General features: G+C 39.8%; 2 protein-coding genes across 2 annotated transcripts in view; both read left to right on the forward strand.

Moving 5' to 3' along the window:
• The window catches only part of LOC131986328 (ceramide synthase-like), a 30,994-nt gene extending 21,379 nt beyond the window's left edge, over positions 1-9,615 (forward strand). Inside the window, exon 5 of the mRNA XM_059351222.1 lies at positions 1,541-9,615. Within this exon, the coding sequence (XP_059207205.1) occupies positions 1,541-1,846 (306 nt within the window). The 3' untranslated portion in view covers positions 1,847-9,615. The remainder of the gene's footprint in view (positions 1-1,540) is intronic.
• Positions 9,616-12,031: 2,416 nt separating this feature from the next.
• Positions 12,032-25,601, forward strand: LOC131986996 (smoothelin-like protein 1). The gene is made up of 14 exons (XM_059352139.1): positions 12,032-12,544; positions 19,487-19,717; positions 20,577-20,637; positions 20,722-20,844; positions 21,374-21,532; positions 21,632-21,760; positions 22,597-22,713; positions 22,805-22,954; positions 23,111-23,173; positions 23,643-23,700; positions 23,800-23,925; positions 24,016-24,130; positions 24,362-24,513; positions 24,987-25,601. The coding sequence occupies exons 1-14, from the start codon at positions 12,032-12,034 to the stop codon at positions 25,111-25,113; spliced, it is 2,124 nt and encodes a 707-aa protein (XP_059208122.1). The 3' UTR covers positions 25,114-25,601.

A 25,601-nucleotide genomic window follows, 5' to 3' on the forward strand; every position in this document is an offset into this window, starting at 1 on the left:
AAATATTATAAAAACCTGTCAGAGATACGTTTATCTGTCACATTAGATTAATTTAAAGCCATCAATGTAAATTATGGCTATTTGAAACCTTATTTCACATACATATACTGTACATGCATATTTAATATGAAGTTAAGCCATCTTGCATTAATGTTATGACTCGGCCTGAGCAACAGAAAGTCATTCATCCTTTCTCGTTTCCTGCTCAGGTGATGTGCAGCACCTTGCATCATCAAAAACCTGAGTATCTCCATTTCATTTGAGATGTTGCTTGTCACTGTGCCATCAATAATTAAGGTGCATGGCTCAACAAAAAACAAAAACAAAAAAAAACACCAGTCAGTGGCATTCTGCTAAGAGGCCATGGCACTGTTCACTCTCCCTGCCTCCTATCAACCCATTAACAGCAGGACATGCCTACATTAATGCCACCCATACAGTGGACATTACACCCAGCTCCTCCACTTTACAGTCAGAGGCTGTGTGTTTTAGTAAAGCCGTAATCCAAGAATAGAAGAGCCTTTCTGTGTATCCCAGTGAAATCAGTGGACCGTGGGCTTTCAGGTCTTTGCTGACATCTGGTGTCAGCAGAGAAAAAGAGCAAAGCAAAGCTCCACTGCTTGTCTCTGTCTTTACAAACTCTGCCCTCCCTTGGACTAGATCAGCAGTAACAGACATTTTTACTGCTCTCAACAGCAGTGTTGACTCCTATTGATCTCTGTTGAGTACATCTGGAGTTTCCACAGTCTTTCACATCAAAGATACGACAAAGATCACAGAAATCACATGTTTTATTGTTGGTGGTATGACTTTGTAAAGATTGGTTGAACAGTTGAAGCCCAGGAATGTAACCCTCTGCACCCCAGCAGTTTCAGGGTCTCACATTTTGCATATTTGCAGCCTCAACATAAACCCTGTCCTCTCCTCTCACCTCTGTGTACAGCCTGCAGTTCAGGCTGATTTTCACAGTTTTTTTGTCATGTGACTGTTGGTCTCAGCTGAGTCATTCATAGTTTTCAAGTTGTGCTGAAGACTACAGCATTTATGTGGGGTTTTTTGTTGTTGTTTTTTTACATGATCTGGTTAGTGTGAAAAAATTATTTTTGGATTTGAGACCTGCAAAATAAAGTGATTTTGATAAAATAATACAATTTTAAAGTTATGTGTTTCTGTCAATGATAAATAAGTAAGTGTGGTATTTTTGTTGTTTGTTTGTTGTGGGGTTTTTTTTATTTCAGAAAACATTATTTTCAAACCTGCAGGGGATTTTGGGTCTCAGAGGGTTAATGTATAAGCTCCTGAATTCAGGATGAGTCATCAAAAATATTTTACACTTTACAAGAGGAGGAAAGGGGGATTTTGATATATAAATTCTCAAAAATTTGACTCAACCAAGAGAACATTTTTTACAATAGAATGGGTTAATATATTACAGGAATATATATATATTTTTTTCTCACTGCCTTTAGGTGTGCTAATGTTCTCATAATCTACATCCTCTTTCTATCCCTCCCTCCTTTTTTTTTGTCTCCCCCACCAGCTCAGCCTCCAGGAATGCTGGCTGCACAAGGCCAATGGCGGTATGGTACTGCTCACTTTCTTTATGTGCCGCATCGCCCTCTTCCCCTACATGTACTGGGTGTACGGCCGCCACTACGGCATCCCGCTCTACAGCGTGCCCTTCCACCTGCCGCTGTCCGCCAACCTGGGCAACTCATGCATCCTGGCACCGCAGGTCTACTGGTTCGTCCTTCTTTGCCGAAAGGGTTACCGTCTGTACCGACGTAGCCGTATGCCAGACTCGCCTCCTGCGACCACGGTCACTGACAATTCTAAGGATGATTGATATCCAGTTCACGATTGCTCGCTCAAGCCGCACACTCAGCTACTAACGCAACTACTTCTGCAAAGGCACTAGTTTGACTTAACACATTTCAAACCCCCACCATTGTACTGTAGTACACCAGGACTGCCTGCTCTTTTCCCACAACTCCTGGGCATTTTCCGCACACTTTAAATCCTCTGTTATAAAATCTGCTGCCTACGTGGACCTCTACAACGATCCAGTTCTACTACTGAAGTTTGATGATTTGGGGTTGGGTTTTTTTTTTGTTTTTGTTTTTTGGGATTTAAGCTCTCACCTGGATCTTGTTGAAGTGCTACACTGCATCTGTCAACATTTACAACACTGAAGAAAAGTCATGTTTGCTTCACTGCGAGTAAAACGTGGAATAAAAAGCACCAGAAACTGAAGAAGAGCTTCCATGGAGAGACATTATCTTATCTCTTACTCCTACTGTGTTTACAGCCTTTGCTGATTTGAAAGGTCTGTTACAGCGTTTGTGTGAGTGGCTGTTTCGACAGGTTGTATTTATTTTAATGATTTTACTGTAACATGTTGGATAGTTGCGTTTCCTCTCCCATCCATTCACTAATCACACCGAAGAAGGAATTTGGAATGGTATTGGGTGGGATGCAAATTCAGGCAGTATTAGCAGGAATAATGTCACCTCATTCACATTATAGAGGTAAAAACAGCTACATTTGTTGACACCCCATTAATGTGACTATTCACTCTTGTTCATTTTGTTTGTAGTTCCCATAAAGCATGTTACCGTTTGTTTTCTCCTGTAAAAAGTCACTGAGATGTGCTCGTCAGACCACGGAGAAGGGGGTGATGGGGGCACGGTGATGCCTAATGTGGGACGAACTCAGGGCCACGGTCAGAGCAATAAGGTCAGCAGAGGCTCACCAGGGCAAACTTATATAGAAGATTGATATTTCTGAGCAAAAAAAAAAAAAAAAAAAAAAAATCAGGAGCAGTTATTCCTGAAACGGATCTATAATATCCAGAAAGTGTTTGTCGTTTTCCCTGAGGCTCCACAGATTTATATGCACTTGTGTATCAGCTGTTGCAATGAGCACTTCACACAGGGCTGTATATACTTTATGTTTTTAGGGATCTACATCAAGTTTTAGTTTCACCACTAAAACAAAAATAGTTTTTAAACTTAAACCTATATCGACACCGTAATTAGACCTGAGAGGACCATTTTTTTTTTTTTTTATCATGCAAAGCAATTTTTGTTGTTGTTGTTGTTGGATTCACAGTTGCATAAAGACATTTATCTTGAAGGCATTTATGAGAGAAAATCACATGCTTCACTTTTGAGAATATTATTTCTTCATATCAAAGAATAAATAGAAGATATTATTTTCATAAGAATGGTGCAAGGTTAGTTTGATACAAAATCTAGACCCTGACGTTAATGGAACTAATATACTTGGTCATTCAAGCTTTATAGTAAACTAACTGATTTAAGTGTGCATTTATGGCCTTTTTTATGTACTGCAAATTCAATCTATGCAAAAAGAGACTGCAGTGCATGTACAACACTAATGTCAAGTCATATTGGTTAGATTCATGCTTCAGTATTATTTTGTGGGACCATACATTCATTTCTACTGTAGATTTCTACTAGGACTCCACACTACAAATCATGGTCTCATGTTGCATTTCAGTTGGTAGTTTTGAATTCTTTGCTTGACTTTTGAATTTACCTCAATAGTTTTTGCAATGCTGATAAAAACATATATATTGATCATTAGTAACAATTTTTGTAACTTACAAAAACAAGTTTACAATTGCAGCTCGGCTGACAGAGCGATCACGTTTTCCTGTTTGGATACCGACTTGTCACTTTTTAAAAAAATACATTTTGAACACAACTAAAATATAAATCGCTTGAATTAGAATAGCTAACAAGCTGTACAATTATTGTATAATTACTGTAAGACAAGCAAATGATTTTTAAAAGGCAGCAAACCGCTTTACCTTTATCAGTAATGTCTTTATCTTTGGTTTGAAATCCAAAATGTTTCCGCACATTACTTACTCGCTTGGTTTTGTGTCATGATTGCCAGTTTTGTCCATTTGAAGTGAGCCTGCTTAAGTTTTGCTGAACAGCAGCCACTGTGAATCAAGTGTAACATCATTGTGAACACTATAATGTAGTGTGACAGTAGAGAAAAGTCATAAAAGTGACTTAGATACACAACAATATGTAAGCTTTTGAAACCACCATAAGCTGCTGGTCATACCAGACCAACTAAGGCTGTCAAAGCTAATCTCCTGAGTGTTAAATTGAGTGAGGGTGAGATTTAAAATCTTATCAATTTACCTTTTCTTATATTTTATACCATATTATTACAAAGGCAACAATTGCTTCGTTTACAGAGAGACAGTTAATTATTTTAGAAAACCCCACATTGGTGTACAAGGCATTGTTTTATCGCTTCATTGTGGGTGCTGTAGTGTTGCTGTTCCCTGCGTGTGGGATCTAGTTGTTGCTGCACTGCACTGTGGCCAGTGCATTGGAATCCACGTCTGGTGGGAACAGCAGAGAAGGGAAAAAGGTGATGAGTGTTCTTGTTGGGAGACGGACAGCCTGTTTGCTGACGGGCAGCATGAGGAGGAGGCAGAACGTAGAGCCGAGCTGCTGAATGATGGGCTTGTTTGTCTCGTTTGGCTGGAGTCCAGCAGAGTGCAGACCTCTTTTGTCCGTTGCTGACCAGGCCACTCTTACTGGAAACATCCCAGGTTCTTTGTGCTGCTTTCAGCCAAACTCTCCCACTATCTTGTTCACCCTCAGCCTTGTACAGCCACTTGTCTCGAAAATCATTTTAATGATAGTTACCTCTGAGGCAAAATAAATTTAATTTACATTCATAAGTATCTAATTCTTACACTTCAATGTATAATTCATCCCCACCTTCATTGGTTAAGACTCCAGTCAATCATTTTTTCTTTTGTATTTAAGATTAAAAGCTGCACGTCATTCCTTTTTAAATAGTGTGTCACCTACTTCTTATAGCCAATGTTTCCTCCCTTCCGGCTCAGTCCTCCCAGCATGCTTTGCTCTGTCTTTCCCTTTAACTCGTCCCAGCCTCTTGGCCAATGTGCTCTGCAGTGATAGAAAGTTGCTGAGAGCAGACTGAGCCCTCCTCTCTGCTGCCATCTGTCGTCAGGATTATCTGCTTGTCCACTCAGCAGTTTACAGGCAGGACCAGTTGGGATTAGTAGGCCTGTGCGGCATTTCCTATTGAAACTGTGCATGCCTCCTATGTAGTCAGCTGCATTCAGATAAATGCATCTCCGCTGTGGTGGCACCATGACCTCACCCTCCACTTAATGCACTGAGAAATTGGCATATGGGCGTTGTTTTAATGCTTTTCTGACATTGATACTGATTGGTTTAATGGTTTATAATCAGGATTATTTGTATTTTAACACCTACATTGCCATATCAATGGTAGAAAAGCCGTGGAAACAGCATTTGATCATGACACAAAACCATTTGAGGTGAAGTAGCAGCTCATTAATGCTCTAAAGTCGATCGTGTTGTGACGGTTCATGTTTGCAGAAAATGCCCTCTTTTGCCTTTTGCTAAAATCATAGTTTAGATTTTCAGAGAGTAATCTTAAACTCCCCTTTTCCCAGGAATCTGATTTTGACAGTTATGGAAGTGTCCATCACATTTAAAAGAGACGTGGGAACTATTAGATGGACCACTTAAGGAGATTAAATTTGAGATTCATTAAGATTTTAACAGCAGACTCGACAAGGATTAACTTTAAAATCATGTAATAAATGTAGAAAATATAACATTCCAAGATATTTCTCGATTTGATCATAAAAAAGCTCCCTATTTTTTGTTTGCTCCTTATTTAACCCGTTTGTTCTTTATTTGTATTGTGTCCCTCTGGTAATTAAGACAGAAAAATATATATTTGTAAGTGAATGTTTCCAAAATTAAAATGTAATTTCTATTAATGCAAAGTAACTGCAATTGGTATGATCTGATCACATGGACCTGACTTAATAGTTCTTGTTTTTCATAGCTTGGAATCTGGATCACTGCCACATAAACTGCATCTGATCCTAAATCTGTGAACCCCTCAATCAGGATTTAAGAAATGTTTCAAGGCATGCAGAGTACACATATCTTAACAGGTATTGTTTTGTCAGTTGATAGATTCTTATCATTAAAGTCTTAGGTTCATCCTCTTTGCTCAGGGTTTGATGAAGTTGTTAACGTGTGTGAGTAGAGGTTCATTTTAAGATGATGAAACTGTGAGACTGATTTTGAAGATGATCACATCTAGAATGGTATGCTGTTTTTTTTTCCTAAATGATATTTTTTAAGCATTTTTGTTTTCCGTATAGATTTTTCTTGTATTTATGCTTTCTGACATGGCTTGTAATACTTCAACTTCTTAGGGTTGGTAAACCAAAGACAGTTTATCAGCAGTACCTGTAGTGATATGGAGATAGATCCATTTGCTTCTCACTACTTTAGACATGCTTCTCACTTAAAAACATAACTACCCTGCAGTCTCACGTCTTTCTTTGAGTCCCAGAGAGTGACCAACTTGCTGGGTTTGAGATGGATGTTTCTTTTGAGGATTTAATGGAGACTTACCAGCTGTTTCTCCATTAACATGCACCAAGTACATTGAAGCTTACTGTTCAATGCAGTGACATTTTACTCCATAGTTTTAGTACATTGGTTTTGCTACATATTGATGATCAATTTTAGCTGTAAACAAACGCAAATAGTAAAAAGAAAAAAAAGATATGCTTTGTATTCCCTATACTTGTAAGGATAGAATGGGAATGGGAACATGGACACCAAAATTACTTCATTTAGTATAGGCCTACGCGAAGCCACCAGGAAAGTGAAGCCAGTTTGAAATCGTGGCCAAATGGTGTAATTACAACTTCCAGGTTCATCATGTGAGGCCATGGGGCCCAAATATAATACTTTAAATACTTTTTCCCATAGACTAACATAACACTTCAGCATAAATGGTTGTGGACAACTCATGCTAACACTTTACCATACACTGTTAAGCCATATCAAGCTGCGAGCTAACGTTTAGCACTATTTTTGGGGGTTTACTAAAATTTAAGCACAGGCCTAAGCTGTGCTGAGAAATAGTCAGCTTCTTGCAGTTGGAAATGTACAACCCCCTGCTAGTGCAAAACACTACTTTTATCACATATTGTTTTTTTTTATTTATGACATATCATATCATCTGCACCAAGCCTGGGAGAGGCCATGGAGAGAAAGATGATGAATTGCTATAACCAGCACAATAGTAAACAACAAAAGGTCAACTGTCGGTGTCTATGTTCCCATCGTTTTAGTCGAAACATGTTAATTCCGTTGTCATTTTCACATCCAAAGTGATACAAAAATAACAAACAAAATATGCTCAACAGTATGAAGTTTGGAGTTTCTGTGGATTGTTGGGATGGAAATGGTAATAAAAACTGCATGCGGGGTCCCCTCTCCACCCCACCCCAATCCCTTTTTGTTGTATAATTTTGCTGCTTTGTATTCACACACATCAAATCAGGGTTGGTCCCTGTGTCCTGGGCAGTGCAGGAATTAGGTTAGCGGTGGGAAATAGGCATTCCCACTGACTTGCTAGATAGTGGTCAAGGCTAAATGAAGGTTTTAAAGCTAGAATGGGTTTATGAGTTGTGGTCTAATGCCATGTTCATGTCATGTTCTATGTAGATCAAAGCTAATGGATGGAGAGTATGCTGGGATCAGACTACACAATAACAGCCCAATAAAGACCTTGAGAACAAAAATGAACCAATTGCTCTTTTTACCGTGCTCCTTTTTTTGCCATCTCTCATATACTTCAACGACAGTTACGACCATGATGGTGACCCATAGAAGCGCAGCACGCTTCTCCATGCATAACCAAAAAGACAAAGAAATCAATTCACTGATATTAGACAGGAGTCCATAGTTTAGTCTGTCATGTTTCTTGACACATTTATAAACCTATGACTGCCTACTTTAGGATCGAGTTACTGTCTCAAGTCAAGGAGTCCATGTAGGAGTCCATTGTGCCAGACTGTTTTGATAAAAAGGCAGCTGAGTCAGATTCATCTGTCCATCATCATTCCAACCATTGCCTATGGTCATGGACTTTGGGTTAAAGACTGGCAAAATGAGATTGCAGATATGAGCAGCCGAAGTAAGTTTCCTCTGTAGGGTGGCTGGTCTCAGCGTTCATGATAGGGTGAGGAGCTCAGACATCCGGAGAGAGTTCAGATTAGGGCCGCTTCGGGCCAGTTGAGGTTGTTCGGGCATCTGATCGGAATGCCTCATGGGCACGTCTCGGGCACGTCCCACTTGTAAGAGCCCCTGAGGTAGACAAAGAACACGCTGGGGAGATTAAATATCTTGTCTGGCCTGGGAACACCTTGCGGATCCCCAGGAGGAGCTGAAGGGAAGAGGACTGTCTAGAATACCTTCGAGCCTGGTGCCCTCACAACCTGGCCCCAGATTAGTGGAAAAAAGTGGATGGATGGGTAGATTGCCGACTCCCATCGCAATAGGCTCAAATATTGTGTAGTTTGATTCGCCATTAGTAGTAACTGGTTGGTATCAGTTGCAAAATGTTTCACACATGCATCAGTAGTTCTATGAAATTAGCTCTACCTGTAACATTTAAAGTAATGGCTTTAAGCACGTAGCCATAACATTTAGTTGGCTTGGTTTCTCCTGATATGATGTGAATGCGGCATTAGGCTGGTGAACTGCACAAAATTTGACTTTGAAACGTTTTACCGTGCAGATTTTGGATGAGCTTGGATTTTAAGCGCTGCAAAAAAATTCTGTGTTGCTGGGACTGATTTTGATCTGCAGACATTGAACCAAATTTGGTCTCCAGTGCCTTGTGAAAATGGCTGATACAAAATCTATTTGTGATAGCCACATAAGTGAATGAAAGAGCTACGTTGGCAGGCGGTGTTTACAGGTTGTGGCTGTATTTATTATCCTCATCAAATCCTTAATCCTTAATTACTGTTTTAGTCATCGTGGTGTTCACTGCAGTCATCAAGAAAAGTCTCATTGTTTGTTTGAAAAATCATATTATTCATATTTTAACTGGTTAAAACTATTTGAAATTGCTATGTATTTACTGCTAGAAAGATAATAAAACCTGTCCTTTGATTCTGACGAAATTAAGACCATTAATATTTTTTAGCATTTCATATTTTGTAGCATTTAATCTAGATTTTCAAATGATCAAGCAAATCCTATAATGTTGTTTTTCTAGATGAACATGCATCATTTAAGGTTGAACCCCTTTAAAGCATAGATATATTGTGAATTTGTTTGCTGTGTTTCTGTTGTTTTAAACCTTTTCATCTGTCAAGTGTATGTTTTGGAGAATTGGATTTTAATCTTGACCTGCTGTCCATATCACTCACTGTTGCGCCATCGGTGTACTGTGTATCCGATTTAAATGCAGCACCTTCACAACCTTTTAACACTTCCTGCCCGACATTATTTTTGATAGCATTCTACTTTTTCATACATATATATCAGATTTGATGCATCAGTCTTTTTTTTTTTTTTTTGTAGCGTGACCTTTTTCTGAGGAAATTTCTGAAATCTGAAAATAGACTGGACTGTTTTACAAAATGGCTTAAAACTATTGATGTGAGAGGAGTTATGTACTGTAGCTGCAACTTGTGAATTCAGAGCACCCCTTTAAAAATTCAATAAATTTGATTTGATAGACTGTTTTGAACAAGTCTCTCTTTTGTTTTCCTTGTCTTGTTTGCACGCCATCAACATCCACTGAAAGCCTGTTTTCATTTTTATTTAACCTGACATTGTCTTCATGTTCACCCAATACTTGTTTTGTTGGGGGTTAAAGCAACTATAAGAAACTTTGATTTTGTTTTAATTTTGTCACTCTACCTGCAGAGAATAACCACCTGAATCTGCAGCTCCTCTTTGCTTAATGGAGCTTTATAATGAGTTCCATCCTATTGTTTAGCTGGTAAGACAATATACAATGTATGTGGTTTTATAAGATGTCAAAACCTGAAGTATTTTGTGGATAGAGATGAGTTAGAATAAAATCCAGATTGCCATCATAAAAGAATTTCAGGAACATTTGCAGCAAGAAACGTTTAGAAAAAGAAACCTGGGACTGCTGTCTCCATCTGTGTCTGCTTTAAATAAAGATGACCTACATTTTCTTCTCACCTGATTTGTATTTGTATTAGTGTGCACAGTGTGTATATGCCTGGTCATGATGCCTTTGGTGCTTCTTTCCGCTGTAATGTGAAGTCATGGCCAACCAGAGGCGCTGCTGGCTCAAGATGGCATGTGAGGCTGAAGAAAGACATGGACGGTGGTGTTGTGAGGCTCATGCCACTTCTCTCACTTGTTTATCATACACTCTATTTGAAAGTATAGAATAATTAAAAATAATAATGCTAAAATGTATCGGTAGAGTAAACCAATGCAGGGATTTTTAAGTCTCTTTGAGAGCACCATATATGTAACAATTAAATCGCAACATATAAATCATTAACATTGCTTTCTTTTAGTTAATGACTTTGGCTAATCAATCGGTGGGCTCAGCCTCTGGGCATTAATTGGGGTGGAAATAATTTGACCTCTTCTTCATCAGCCTCAATTTTAAGATAAATTATAAATCATTCTTTAAGCGTCGCTGAGGAGGATTCCTTACAGTTTATGGTCATCTTGAGGATATTATACTGGTTTATATGTTAAGGATTTGTATATATCTGCATGCAAAATGAAGAGAAACCTAAAGAAAGGAGTGCTTCACAAGGTTGAAATGCCTTTTGTCAGGTATTTGGGTGAAATGTATGGTGGCCCAGAGAACTCAATGCTCAACTTACAGGGAAAACACGAAAATTAAGACATAAGATGTCACATATAAATAATAATAAAAGTTATTATTAATTAAACACATTTGTCGATTTGACAGTTCACATGCAGATAATTGCACTATAAATACAGACAATGGATGGACAATAGGATGTTTAGTTTAGATTTTACATTCTGAGTCCTTGATTCTGATATTCCTCAAGATATTGCCTTTTATCTAGAGTTAGCCTTTTACTAATTAGTAGTTAGTTATCATTTTTCTCTAGATGTGTCAAAACGATGAACATATTTTCTTCATTTGCTATATTTTAGATTTTAAGTAATGGCAAAGAACAGCCAAGAACTCTGGTTGTGTGTTGGTCTTAAAAAAGTCATAAAATGTAAAAAAAAAAAAAACCCAACATGTTCTTGAGGTGTATTTAATCTGGAAACTGGAGTAAATAAAATATATGTATTCCATTATTATTGATCTGGTCTTCCTCTTGTTAAAGAACCCTTTCAGATTAAAATTGGCCATAAAATGTCTTGAAATTGACCCCCAGTAAAACTGCCGTCAGACATTTTACCAGCAGCAAAGAGCGACAAAAACATTTGAATAATCCTGGCCCCTCCTCCCCATTTGATCTTTTCCCGCCCCCTTTTTGTCCCAAAATACAGAAGCGAACCTGTTGCTCCCAAGCTTAAGAGACACAGATAGCTTGGCCAACACACTGGGCTGGGGCAGCAGGGGTAAGCATCGCGGAAACGCATAGTAGATGCACCACCACTCGTCTGCCACTTCAACTGGATCCCTCTGAAAGGTTCGTTTGATCATTCCTCAGCTTCTGCATGCACTCACAACCTGATCTGTCCATGCAGTACGTAATCTCTTTTCCCAAGATGACATTATGCATGAGTTTTCCATGGCTTATAAATAACAACTGCTCTTGCTTTGACCAGATGAGAGGAGAGAGCAAGAGAAGACGCACAAAGAGAGAAGTCCTCCGTGGAGCTTGATGTGACTTTAATGAGTTGCTGCCAAGGGATCTTCCTTCAACAAATCATCTTTTAAAACCCTTCTTCTTCAACTTTGCTGAAAAGTTGGCATGGAACGCCGCAGACATCTTTGAAGGAAGAAATCGGTAGAGATTACAAAATTATTTGGTCGAGAACTCACTTCATTTTAAGGACATGAATCAGTGAACGAACTGAAAAAAGATAAGAAAGTTTGACGGTTTGGTTTCTGAGATCCGTACCGACCACCCCATTACTCGTTTGACTCCGGGGTGGTGAGGTTCAATAAAGAAGACATGGATGAAGCCACAGAGGGTGTTAAGGAGGCAATGGTGAGCGAGGCTCTGGTTCACATCAGGGCTACCTTGCAAGCAGCTGTCAGGGAGGTGCACGTGGACGTAAGTGCTTTCAAACAGCGCCTAGAGCAAAGGGTCGAGGAGCTGTGCGTTTCCAATGGACCCTTGGCTGAGGCCGTGAATAGGCTGCAGGAGGAGAACCTGCAGCTCAGGGCAAAGCTAGAGGCCCTCAACCGCCTGGTGGAGGGTCTTGTCGCCGTAAAGATCGAAGGGAGTCCTGCTGAAGTGAAGGGGAAGAACGTGGAGGACAATTTAGAGAATGGACAAGCAGAAGGAAGTCTGGTTTACGCTGAAAGATCAGAGATCAGCCAGTCGAGTCAGTCCACTTTCACATACTCTGAAACATCAGGGTCAAGTGGAGGATCAAGCTATGCTGCTGTTGCTGCTGCTGCTGCTTCCAGCAACACCTCAGCCCCTCCACCATGGAGAGCAAAGAGACATGCTGAAGTTAACGTGAGTACTTTTTCTGCTTTTCTACAGACCCTTTGAGAGCTCAAACCTCCGTCAACGCCATGCTCTATCTTACATTGTTAACGAAAGTGAAAAATGATTTGCGTATCCGCCCCATGATTTGCTCAGCTCCAAATTTCAATGGCTTCCTCCTTGGTCCATGATACACACTTCCAACAAGTTTCATGACAATTGGGTCAGTAGTTTTCCATTATCTTGCTGATAAAAAAACACAACCAAAAACATTCCCTCCATGGTGGAGATAATAATCATGCAGTAATTTTATGTGCATAATATCAGCCCAATATGATGCACCACTTTACTTCAAGAGACAAAATAGTCCCTAATAAGCTTCTATATCCCCAATATCATTAGACACGCCATGGTGGTCTGTTCTCACTAAGTTGTCATTAACTAATCCTTTCTCTAAGTAAAGGTGAGGCACTATACAACTCTCTAAGAAGTTCAGTTTGAATAATTGAGCTATGAGTTTGAAGGCTTCTCAGATGCCAAGACACTGCAGGGTAGTTATCAGATGGTACTTGATGGCTCTCCATAAAACAAATATCTGCACATGAATGCAGAATCTGTAGGCAACCACCCAGATTTTGATATTGGAAGTGTTCTGGTTTCAGTTTGTGGTTGGAGTAATGTTGAGCAATCATGTTTGAGTGGGCTTTGGTTGCATGGAGGTAAAAAACAAAAACAATCCGGTCATGTCTTTTCTAAACTCTTACTTCAGTCTCCTATCTCAAGCTTCTGATCAGGCTGAATTCAATGTTACCACCCTACCATACCATGAAACCTTGGCAGCCCTGTCACTTGTTACCAGGTTAATGAAGCATAGCAAAACTCTACTTCACAAAGTTGTGTCTTTGTCAGATGTTGTATGATCCTTCATCTTCCAACCAGAAACCATCGTACAGTTTCAACCCAAAGAGCACAACTGCATATAAATATATCTCATATTCTGCAATGAAAACTGCTATTTTCCAAATATATTAAAAAAAAGGCATCCCACAAAGATCAGACATACTTATGAGGTAAACTTTCCTGATGTATACAACCTCCATTTGAGGAAGTGGATAAGAATCAGGATTTGACTTTGTGTTTGTCAAATATATTCTCCAGCTACTCACATTGCCTCTGCATTACCTGCCATTACCATTATTAGTTACTAATCATATGGTTATTTTCCATAGCAGACTAATAAAAATAGCGAACAATGTTTACCTTGAATATTACAATTATTACCATTACAGGGTTTTGTATCCTTACATTGGCCAAAATCAACCCCCCACCAACTAATGCACACATATACCATTCCCTACCCCCCATGTTAGCCCTCTTCTGCTCATGACCTGCTTTTATCACAGTAGGTCCTCCAAAGGGCACATGTATTTTGGGGTCTGTGATTTGGGACTGAGCTGCGGTGCTTTAGAACCGATATCTGCTTAGTTGACAGAGTCCTAAAAATTTTGGAAGTAAATTCAGATCTTCAGTTATTGATGTTGTGGACTACTTGATGAACAAATAACAGTATACAGTATACATATGCATTACATGTATCTAACAGTGTCTGCAGAACACGTACTGTTTTGCACTTTTATGACGTCACTCGCATGCACACTCTTAAGACAGGTATATAATAAATCTCTGTCCCGTAATCGCTCAGGAATCTTGCTTCCCAGCCAATCCACGTCTCAAATCTCCTAATGGAAAGTTGAAATGCGTCTACGTCCCTGTCAATAATACCCTCAGCCCACACCCTGAGAGGGACAACCAGCTGTCCTGTCAAAACGCACACCCTGCCAACATTCCTCTCTGCTGAAATCAGCTGGTCTTCTCCTACTAGTCAGCCCCCGACTCTGACGTACCACAGTTCAAACCCCCCAGTACCAAGATAGCTCAATGATTCATCCCTTAATACTCTGCGCCATCATTTTCAGATTTGACGTCAGGATTCTTCAGGATTTTAAAAATCTGTTGAGTTCAAATTTTCCTTGCAATGGTGAGCCTATATTTGGGGGCACTGAGGGAGCAGGCCGTACCCACCCATTTTTAGAACTTTCCGACTACTGCAACTGTCTGAGAAGTATTCATCTATGCAAACGAGTGTAACACCATTAATGTCTTTGAGGAGAGACTGTTCTTAAATTGTGCACTGTTATCTTCATTTGGACTCATCTGGACTCATGTTGCCACCAAACTGAAACCAATGCCAAGTGACTGAAGATGTTATGTACAACCATAAATGTACACAAGTGCCTTGCTCCAGAAAATCTCTGTTATCAGTTTTAGTTATTTTTCAGCATATAAAGTTTCTAAAGTGAGCATGTTATGCATACTTCAAACTACGTGACTTTGGTAGTTTTTGAAGCTCCTTAACAAAATCTCCAGATCAGATGCAATTCACCATTGGCTTGGTGCTCACAAATCTTTACTTAAGCGCTATGGTGTGAAATACTCAAAGACTTTGAGTCAAAGGCAAGAAGCTCTCCAATGAATCACAAATGCATTCCAGATACCTAACAAACGTAGTTTGGAGAGCAGACATACTCATCCGGGGTTCCTCCTGGTGAAAGATCTTACTGTGTGTGACCCTGTGTCTGGCACCATCTGGTCAACTGGCCATAAGTGTGAAATTCACAACAACTTCAAGCATCCAGTTATTAGTATGAACAGTACTGCGCCCATCCCTGTCAATAACGACTTTTGTTATGTCGTGTGAAGCATTAGCAGACAGTTACCTCTATCCAGCTTAGACGAAGCAATAATAGCATTTATTTTGGAGTTGTGTTCATGTCCAAAGTACAAAATGTGCTCTACTTTTAGTTTAGTTTTGATCTCCACCAATTTCTGAGAAATGCCTGGCTCTTGAGCTGCTGGATGCTCCACTATGTTCAACAGCTATTGTTAGTATGCCATTTGGTGCTGGACATGTAGTGTACAGTGGGCTTAGAGCTTTGGAACAACAAACAGCTAAAAACTGAGTTACATGAGAGCCATGAGACTGAATCCAACAGTAACGTTGTGTGCTGTAACGCCAAAAATGTGAACTGAAAGAAGCTAAAAGAGTTGAGGCTCAGACATACAGTAGTGTTCAAAATAATTGCAGTCCAATGTGATTAACCAGATTAATCCAGGTTTTTAGTATATTTTTCATTGCTACATGGCAAACAAGGTACCAGTAGGTGCAGTAGATTCTCAGAAACCCAACAAGACCCAGCATTTGTGATATGCACGCTCTTAAGGCTGTGCAATTTGGCAATTGGTTGAAAGGGGTGTGTTAAAAAAATAGCAGTGTCTGTCATTGACTTTACAAACACAAAACTATTTTGTACAAACTTTTTTGTTTTTAGGATGTATCAATCCTGTGAATCACTAAACTAATATTCAGTTGTATGACCACAGTTTTTTATAACTGCTTCACATCTGTGTGTCATGGAGTCAACCAACTTGTGGCACCTTTCAGCTGTTATTCCACTCCAAGATTCTTCAACAACATTCCACAATTCATTTACATTTCTTGGTTTTGCTTCAGAAACAGCATTTTTGATGTCACCCCACAAGTTCTCAACTGGATTAAGGTCCGGGGATTGGGCTGGCCACTCCATAACATCAATGTTGTTGGTTTGGAACCAACTTGCAGCTCGTTTACTAGTGTGTTTGGGGTCACTGTCTTGTTGAAACACCCATTTCAAGGGCATGTCCTCTTCAGCATAAGGCAACATGACCTCTTCAAGTATTTTGACATATGCAAACTGATCCATGATCCCTTGTATGTGATAAATAGGCCCAACTGCATAGTAGGAGAAACATGCCCATATCATGATGCTTCACTGTCTTCACTGTGTACTGTGGCTTGAATTCAGAGTTTGGGGGTCGTCTCACAAACTGTCTGCGGCCCTTGGACCCAAAAAGAACAATTTTACTCTCATCAGTCCACAAAATGTTCCTCCATTTCTCTTTAGGCCAGTTGATGTGTTCTTTGGCAAATTGTAACCTCTTCTGCACATGCCTTTTTTTAACAGAGGGACTTTGCGGGGGATTCTTGTAAATAGATTAGCTTCACACAGACATCTTCTAACTGTCACAGCACTTCCAGGTAACTCCAGACTGTCTTTGATCATCCTGGAGCTGATCATTGGCTGAGCCTTTGCCATTCTGGTTATTCTTCCATCCATTTTGATGGTTGTCTTCCGTTTTCTGCCACGTGTCTCTGGTTTTGCTCTCCATTTTAAAGCATTGGAGATCATTTTAGCTGAACAGCCTATAATTGTTTGCACCTCTTTATAAGTTTTCCCCTCTCCAATTAACTTTTTAATCAAAGTGCTGGCTTCATCCTTAAATAGAGGCCACCTGCATCACACCTGTTTTTTCACAAAATTGATTAACTCACTGATTGAATGCCACACTGCTATATTTTTGAACACACCCCTTTCAACCAATTGCACAACCTTAAGAGCGTGCATATCACGAATGCTGGGTCTTGTTGGTTTTCTGAGAATCTACTGCACCTAACCCTAACCTTGTTTGCCATGAAGCAATAAAAAAATATACTAAAAACCTGGATTAATCTGGTTAGTCACATTGGACTGCTATTATTTTGAACACTACTGTACCAACACATTTCCCATCCGTGTGACGATATAGTCCACGTGCGTCCTGTGAGGGTCCAAATCCAAATCCCTGTGTGCTTGCTATATGTACAGTCTGCATGGTCACCTTTTTTGGGCTGCGCATCAACAGCCTGCATGGACCTTGGCGGACATAGGCTGATGATAATATTTACGTACCAGCATTTCACATACAAGAAGTCATTTAAACCATCGTGATATAATTATTAGATGTACCAAGTGTGTTTACTTCACTGACAGGTGTTTTAGATGTTTCAAAGTTGGAACATTCAATCATCTGGTTGGCCTGTTTGCAGTATGTGCATGCATCTGTCGGACATGAAATGAATATAATGGGAATTTCATATTTTAAAAATGTACATTGATAAAAAGTTTTAAATTGACATAAAATGTAAAAGGTTATAATTTATTTCATTGTGGCTTGAGCGGTCATTACCAAAAGCGGTTAAAAGTAAAAACAGAAAGGTTGTTTGTGTGCTTGCTTTGGTATCCAACCAAAGTATGTTTGCATGTTTCTAAGAAGGAGCCAAAGTGATATGGAGGCAAACCCAGCCAGAGGTTGAAGAGATTAACAGGGTCAGACGGAGCCAGACTGTGATATCCTACAGGAGCATTCGTGGAGCCCACAGATCAGCGTGGTGCTAATCCCCCTCCTGACGACCAGTTGACGGCTAGCTGAAATGGCTTTATTGCGTGGCTGCCAGACCACTGCGTGTCTCTGGAAAGCAAAAAGCAGGGGAGGGTGGGTGGGAGAAAGGGCAAATACAGGCCAAGCCTCACACTAATATACTTAGGTGCTGTTTGTACTGCTCAGGCTAACTCCCCGATTTCCAAAGCATCCATTTGGAGCTATATTGGGATGTAAGAAGAGCGGAGCGGAAACTCTTGCAAAGGGACTGATTGCAAAATCTAAAATAGCCTCTCAGTGGGAACATGGGTTTGTTGGCCACAGCTGTCATTAAAGGAGTAGCTTTCAGCTGTTAACAGCTGAAGAGCACACATTTGGAGAAGTGAGCACACACACACAGATTTACCAGAGGATAAAGGCCTAAAATTAATTTTAGCTCCACAGCAGTCTGACAGACAGAAAAAGAACCATCTTTGTTTGTTGTGGGCAAATCAACGAGTGATGTTGCTAAGACAAATGTATAAATAGACACAGACACAGCAGCGTGTCTTGCATAACTCATTTACCTTCCTGAGATAATGGCTGGCAAAGGAAATGGGCAATAGCATTTGTTGTTTTGTAACTTTTTTTAAAATAATAAACAAAGTTTGGGCAGATCATTGGCCCCCTCCCACTTTAACTTTGGGTTTACATCAGCCACTGTCATTATATATACAGTGGGGCAAAAAAGTATTTAGTCAGCACACACTATGAGAGACAGAATGAGAAACAAAATCCAGGAAATCACATTGTAGGAGTTTTAAAGAATTTATTTGTAAATTATGGTGGAAAATAAGTATTTGGTCACCCACAAATAAGCAAGATTTCTGGCTCTCACAGACCTGTAACTTCTTCTTTGAGAAGCTCTTCTGTCCTCCACTCGTTACCTGTATTAATGGCACATGTTTCAACTCATTTTCTGTATAAAAGACACCTGTCGAAAGACACCAGGAAGAAAATTGTAGACCTGCACCAGGCTAGGAAGAGTGAATCTACAATAGGCAAGCAGGTTGGTGTGAATAAATCAACTGTGGGAGCATTTGTAAGAAAATGGAAGACATACAAGACCATTGATAATCTCCTTTGATCTGGGGCCCCATGCAAGATCTCATCCCATGGGGTCAAAATGATCATGAGAACGGTGAGCAAAAATCCCAGAACTACACGGAGGGAACTGATGAATGACCTGCAGAGAGCTGGGACCAAAGAATCAAAGACTACCATCAGTAACCCACTACGCCGAGAGGGAATCAAACCCTGCAGTGCCAGGTGTGTCCCTCTGCTGAAGCCAGTACATGTCCAGGCCCGTCTGAAGTTTACCAGAGAGCATATGGATGATCCAGAAGAGGACTGGGAGAATATCATGTGGTCAGATGAAACCAAAATAGAACTTTTTGGTAAAAACTCAACTCGTCGTTTTGGGGGAAGAATAATGCTGACTTGCATCCAAAGAACACTATACCTACTGTGAAGCATGGGGGTGGAAACATCATGCTTTGGGGCTGTTTTTCTGCAAAGGGGACAGGACGACTGATCTGTGTTAAGGGAAGAATGAACAGGGCCATGTATCGTGAAATTTTAAGCCAAAACCTCCTATCAGTGAGAGCACTGAAGATGGAACGTGGCTTGGTCTTCTAGCAAGACAATGATCCCAAACACACTGCTCAGGCAACGAAGGAGTGGCTCCGTAAAAAGCATTTCAAGGTCCTGGAGTTGCCTAGCCAGTCTCCAGACCTCAACCCCATAGAAAATCTGTGGAGGGAGTTGAAAGTCTGTGTTGCCCAGCGACAGCCCCAAAACATCACTGCTCTAGAGGAGATCTGCATGGAGGAATGGGCCAAAATACCAGCTACAGGGTGTGCAAACCTGGTGAAGACTTACAGGAAATGTTATGCCAAAATAGGTTATGTTACAAAGTATTGAGTTGAACTTTTGTTATGACCAAATACTGCAAATAAATTCTTTAAAAATCCTACAATGTGATTTCCTGGATTTTTTTCTTGCATTCTGTCTCTCATAGTTGTGTACCTATGATGAAAATTACAGACCTCTCTCCTTTCTAAGTAGGAGAACTTGCACAATCAGTGGCTGATTAAATATTTTTTTGCCCCACTGCATAACCTATGTAATTTATCGTCAAGACAGGCAGATGTCAACAGAGGCACAGGCATAATCATACTTGATTCAGACCCCAAATTTGAAATAAGTCACTTACAGAATGTTTAGATACTGAATATCTCTATTTGTTTTTCCAGCTGTGACATGATACAGAGGAGAAGTTCTTTGAAAGTGACAGCCAAGCAAACATTACAGCTGTCAGAAACACCACATAAAGCATCGCAGAAGAGAAAAAAACTACCCATGGATGAATGGCTATGTTTAATGGCACAAAATATCCCAGTTTTTGCCCTTACTGTGAAAAAGACAATGTTTTTATCCACTTACATGCAGCCGTGCAAAGATTTCCACCAGTACCTGACAAACGTGCAACAGCCTCCATCTTTTATTTCTTCAACCAACTTCCTAAAAAGGTTGGCATCGCAATATTTGCATATTTGCAAATACCTTATGATATCCTGCAAAAAAGACGTTTTATTCCTTATATATGGAAGAATGTAGTCAGTTCCTTTGAAGCTTGGGGTGACCCTACTAGTTTGTGAATGATGTCACCATATAATTCCCTAAAAGATCAATAATATATTTTGTATTTATTGTCTTTACTGAACAGGGCACTGATGCAAAAGGAGAGAAAACTGTTGCCAAAACTGCACAAGAGAATGGAAACCAAGGTAGGTGGATATTCTGAGATGTTCCACACAGATAACCTAACAAGCTGACATCACCTTTGATTATGTTTGCTTATGTCTCTTCAGGAAGCTCATCAGTGGACTCTGATGCAGCCCAAACTACTGAAGCTGTAGCCCACTCCCACCATCCTCTCACTGCCATCACCAAACCAAGCACAGAGTCTACCCTGGAACCCCCCAACGTGCCTGGTCAGCTGATCCCTGTACATGTTTTACAAGTTGACACTATATTATATGTCTTAGTGGCTTTATCGGAACTGCCTGCTAGATAAGTTTAAAGCTCCATGTGGGGGCAATGTTTTAGCAACAGATTCTAGAAATAGAAATTATGCCCAGAAAGACATTTCAATGCCATTAAATTAGGATGAGATTAGGCAAACATCAAGCATTCAGTCTTTTGTCCAGAATTACATTTCTGGTAAACTGTACCACAAATTTACAGTTGAAAAAACCTGAAAGTATCGATCATGCCGTTCACCATCAGCCACGAAAAAAAGGGATCTAGATTAATGGTTAGTACTGGTTGACTGACATCATTCAAAATCAAAAATACAACTTTCATTCATACACAATATTGTTTGTACCTACAATGATTTATTATATCATTGAAATGAAGGTGTTAAATAGAAACAAATGCATCAAAAATAATGATTGATGATTGAAATCTACTTCTAAATGCTGAATAAATTTAATTCATTCAGTGTTTTTCTTCTTCCAGACCAGGAAAAATCAGGTCTTCTGACCAAACCCCATCAACCCCTCACTGCAATGATGAAACCCAGCTCTGAAGCTCCAGCTGTCCCTCAGTCTCCTGCCTCAACACCCAGGGCAACAAAGGAAACTCCAGTAAAACCAGTAGAGTCTGCTGCTAAATGTGGTGAGTGGGGAATCTGTTTCTGTTGCTGTCTGAATCGGATTTGCCAGTATAATCAAGCTCATTTTAAATATTCAACTATTCAGATCTTCTCTTTTTCAGCCACCTATGAACCCCGGCCTCATCTTCCTGTCACTGCCATGACAACTAAATCCAGTCCAGAAGGTCTGGTCGCCACCAAACCTGCCCAGTCTCTAGCATCGGTGCCGAAAGCAGGTGAAGCTCTGGAAGGTGAATCAGAGGAATATTGTTTTATAAGTGTAAAGTTACAATTACAAGTTACAATCTCTGTTTTGCTCCTTTACAAGTTTACATGTAAATGTGCTTTTGGATCTCGCTTTCACTCATTTTTGAAGTTTCAGCATTTGTATGTATATATATGTGTGTAATATTAGCACATAATTTACTTTAATGTCAATATAGGCCATGGAAATCCCTGTAATTGCCTGTGTAAACATTGTAACTCTTCTCCAATCTGTGTGGACTTTTATTGCCTGGTGAAAAACATGGAAACCCATTGGTTTAGTCATGTTGGCACAGCAATCTAAGCAAGGCCACACTTTCCCCATACTGGTGTAATACCTATGTATAATACATTAAAAGTGCTGCACATGAGATCCACGGTACCTGACCCACAGTGTCATGCACAGACATTATTGAAAAAGGACATATTCTGTGAATTATATTTTTAGTTTACATTTTCTTCAGACACTTTGTACAGCATTTTGTAGTTTATCATTTTATCTTGCACTCTATTTCCCCTTCATTTTATCAGCTTTCCTCTGTATCCACTGAAACTGGCAGTTCAAAACCTTTGACTGACAAAAAAACCCCATTGAATTAGTCATTGCTCATCTTCTCCCATCCATTCAGTAATCCTGTTTCATGTGGTACTTCAACTTTTACTTCCACAGTTTCAGTATTTCAGATGCAAATGAACTGCAGATTTTCAGCAGCCAGCATGAGCAAATTTTCTTGGGAAAATGTGTAATTTCTCGTTTGAAGTTTCACTCCATTTATACCTGATTCTCTCCAGTTATAATTATTTTCCATCTTCACCTGTGCAGGTACGTCCGTAACAAAGGAGCAGTCAGGCTCTGTCGCTCAGGCTCCTGTTTCTGCACAGACTCCTTCGATCCCAGAATCCCCAACGATGAAGCGAGGTGAATATCCATTTCAACGTGGTAAGTACTATGCTTAAGTATCTGAACTTATGTATGCAGAGTGTCTTTTTTGTTGTTGAGAAATGGGGTTTCAAGTGCTTTCTCTCTTCAGACGTCACTGAACCCAAACCATATTCACCTGTTTCTGCCATGAGTAAACCCAACACAGAGGCTTCACCATCTGCTATAACAGCTCCGCCCTCAAGTCTTTCAGCATCACTAGACTCTACAGTAAAACCTGGGGAATATCCCTTTAAGAGAGGTGAGTTTACCCAGGATCTGTCTCTAAAAGAAAGGTCACGGATATTTATTACTTTTCACATTATTTTTAGACTTTCTTTTTTTCTCAGTATTTTATCCTATTTTTACAACATCCTCCTCTTTTACCCTTTTCTTTTTATTTGTCTCATCAATGCAGTACCAGTTCTCAAGACACCCAGTCCCAGTCTGAAGAGAAGTGTGAGCTTCCCTCAACCTGCAGGTAAAATATAGTGAACCCACATTGGGCCTAAAAGGGAACTGAAATGCAACATGCACATTAATGGAGCAGTGACTCCAAACCCAAAGCATCATTCGATACTGTCCGATACCCAAATGTCCAGACTGACTCCCAATAGGAAGAGCCTGGAGACTTGAAATGGGTTGAAGCGTCTTGAAATGGGTTGAAGTGTCACGTATATATATATATATATATATATATATATGGAAAAATGATTAGACCACCCTTGTTTTCTCTAATAACGTGTTCATTTTAATGCCTGGCACAAATAAAGGTACATTTGTTTGGACAAATATAATGATAACAACAAAAATAGCTCATTAGGAAATGTTTTATTGCACAATCAAAACTTTTGCTTTTCATACTAGTGGAGTATTTCCACAGTGTTGTAATGGCCCTTTTACTGATGCAAAGAATCTCTCTTGTTCACTCTGACTTTTTTTTCCTGCAGAAAAATTACTTCCCTCCAAATCAATCATAAAATCTGGTTTCTCGCCTAATATAGACAAGTAAGTTACGATTGTTAGATGCAGTGTTTTGTACATTCACAGCCTATTAGCAGCTTCAGTCCGAATGTAATTATATCTGTTTACCTCTGTTTCTGTAAGGAAAGTGAACAAGGCAGGTGGAGTCGAGTTTAAGCAGGATGCGATTAAATCACAAACGCTTCCACGCGCCAATGGGGCTCAGGCCAAACGGGCACTTTTTGAGAGGATGAACTCAGAGCCTACAAAGTAAGTGTATTAAAATATTTTCCATTTTGTCCTCATCCATGTCTACCAATAACGTGTTGTCAGACAGTGATTTGAATTTATTTTGAACAGACCAAAGGATTCCAAGCCTAAACTGAAGCGCTCTCAGAGTTTTGGAGTGTCCAGTGCCAGTGGCATAAAACAGATTCTCCTGGAGTGGTGCCGCTCAAAAACCATTGGCTATCAGGTATGGCTTCACCTGTAAAATAAACCTGACAGGGTGATTTGAACAGGAAGGATAAGGGAAATTTAAACATCTTCAGGTGCTAGAGGTATGTCAAATAAGAGAAAAGATGATATATTAGCTGTCTTATCTCACAGACACCGGACTATTGTTTTTTTCAGGAAATTTAAAATTAGTGCAGCAAAAAAAATAACATAAATGAAAGACTTAATTCCATGATAATCTTTCTCTCAGAACATAGACATTCAGAACTTCTCGTCCAGCTGGAGTGATGGGATGGCTTTCTGTGCTCTGGTTCATTCTTTCTTCCCTCTGGACTTTGATTACAACACGCTGGACTCTGCAAACCGCAAACACAACCTCCAGCTGGCCTTCACCACTGCAGAGTAAGCTGGATAACACTGACTGAGTGAGGCTGTGAGTGAGTGAGCGTACTTTGAATTTCACTCAAGTACATCCAGGTGATATTTTTGCTATTTTTAAACACAGTTAAGCTGACTGGCAGTCTCTCAGCAAGTATTTTGACATTTCAAATTAAATCATACAGGTACAAAACTTAAGGGCAGTGCAACAGGACCAAAATTTACATTTAAGCAAGACTATGTGACTTCTGCTGCACGGCCATGACCAGTATAACAGTAAAAGACGTTACAAGTTAGGAGCGCGAACTGGAACAGAACCCATTCCATGTTGGTGGAAAAGGGGTTAAAGGGCTACAGGTTTACAAGGCTATAGCATACATGTTTGGATGTTCACTGAATGATTGTAACTTTATATCAGCATTTCTTTTGTATTTCCATGGAAGTTAATAAATCCATCTATTCATCTTTACTCCCATAATTATACTTCTACGTTTCAGGAAGCAGGCTGACTGTCTCCGCCTGATCGAGGTGGAGGACATGTTGGAGATGGGGGACAAGCCAGACCCCATGTGTGTGTTTACATACGTCCAGTCCCTCTACAACCACCTCAAGCCATTTGAATAACTCTGTATCAGAGTAGACTATGAAGTCTTGATATTTTTCACCACTGTGTCACCTGTGTGTCATGAGCACTTTGAATGAGCCCAGAATCGGCTTCCTGATAAAAAAAACAAACAAACACAATTGTTCAAATCACATGAACACAGACTTTAAAGCTGTTTTTCTTTGCCAAACCAGTTTTATACTGTATGTGTGCATTCACCGGTTTCCCAGTTTCTTATATTGTAATGTGTGTGTGGCTCTAATGTTGCTGTATTTACTGTAAGAGGGAGGCTGGTTTTTAGGTAGTTCTCAAAAACAATGCTGTAATCAAACAAGAAAGGATTGCCACTGAGCTTAAAATCATAATAATAGTTTGCAATAGCTCCTGTTAATAAATCAGTGTTTGGTAACCTGAGCAATGTTACAAACCAAAGACTTGTGAACCAGTTCAGAGATGCTCCAGTAACAATAAACTGGAATCGTGCCTGAGTTTAGTCTTGCAAAATAAA

This window comes from Centropristis striata, chromosome 15 (genome assembly GCF_030273125.1).
Source record: "Centropristis striata isolate RG_2023a ecotype Rhode Island chromosome 15, C.striata_1.0, whole genome shotgun sequence".
NCBI lineage: Eukaryota > Metazoa > Chordata > Actinopteri > Perciformes > Serranidae > Centropristis > Centropristis striata.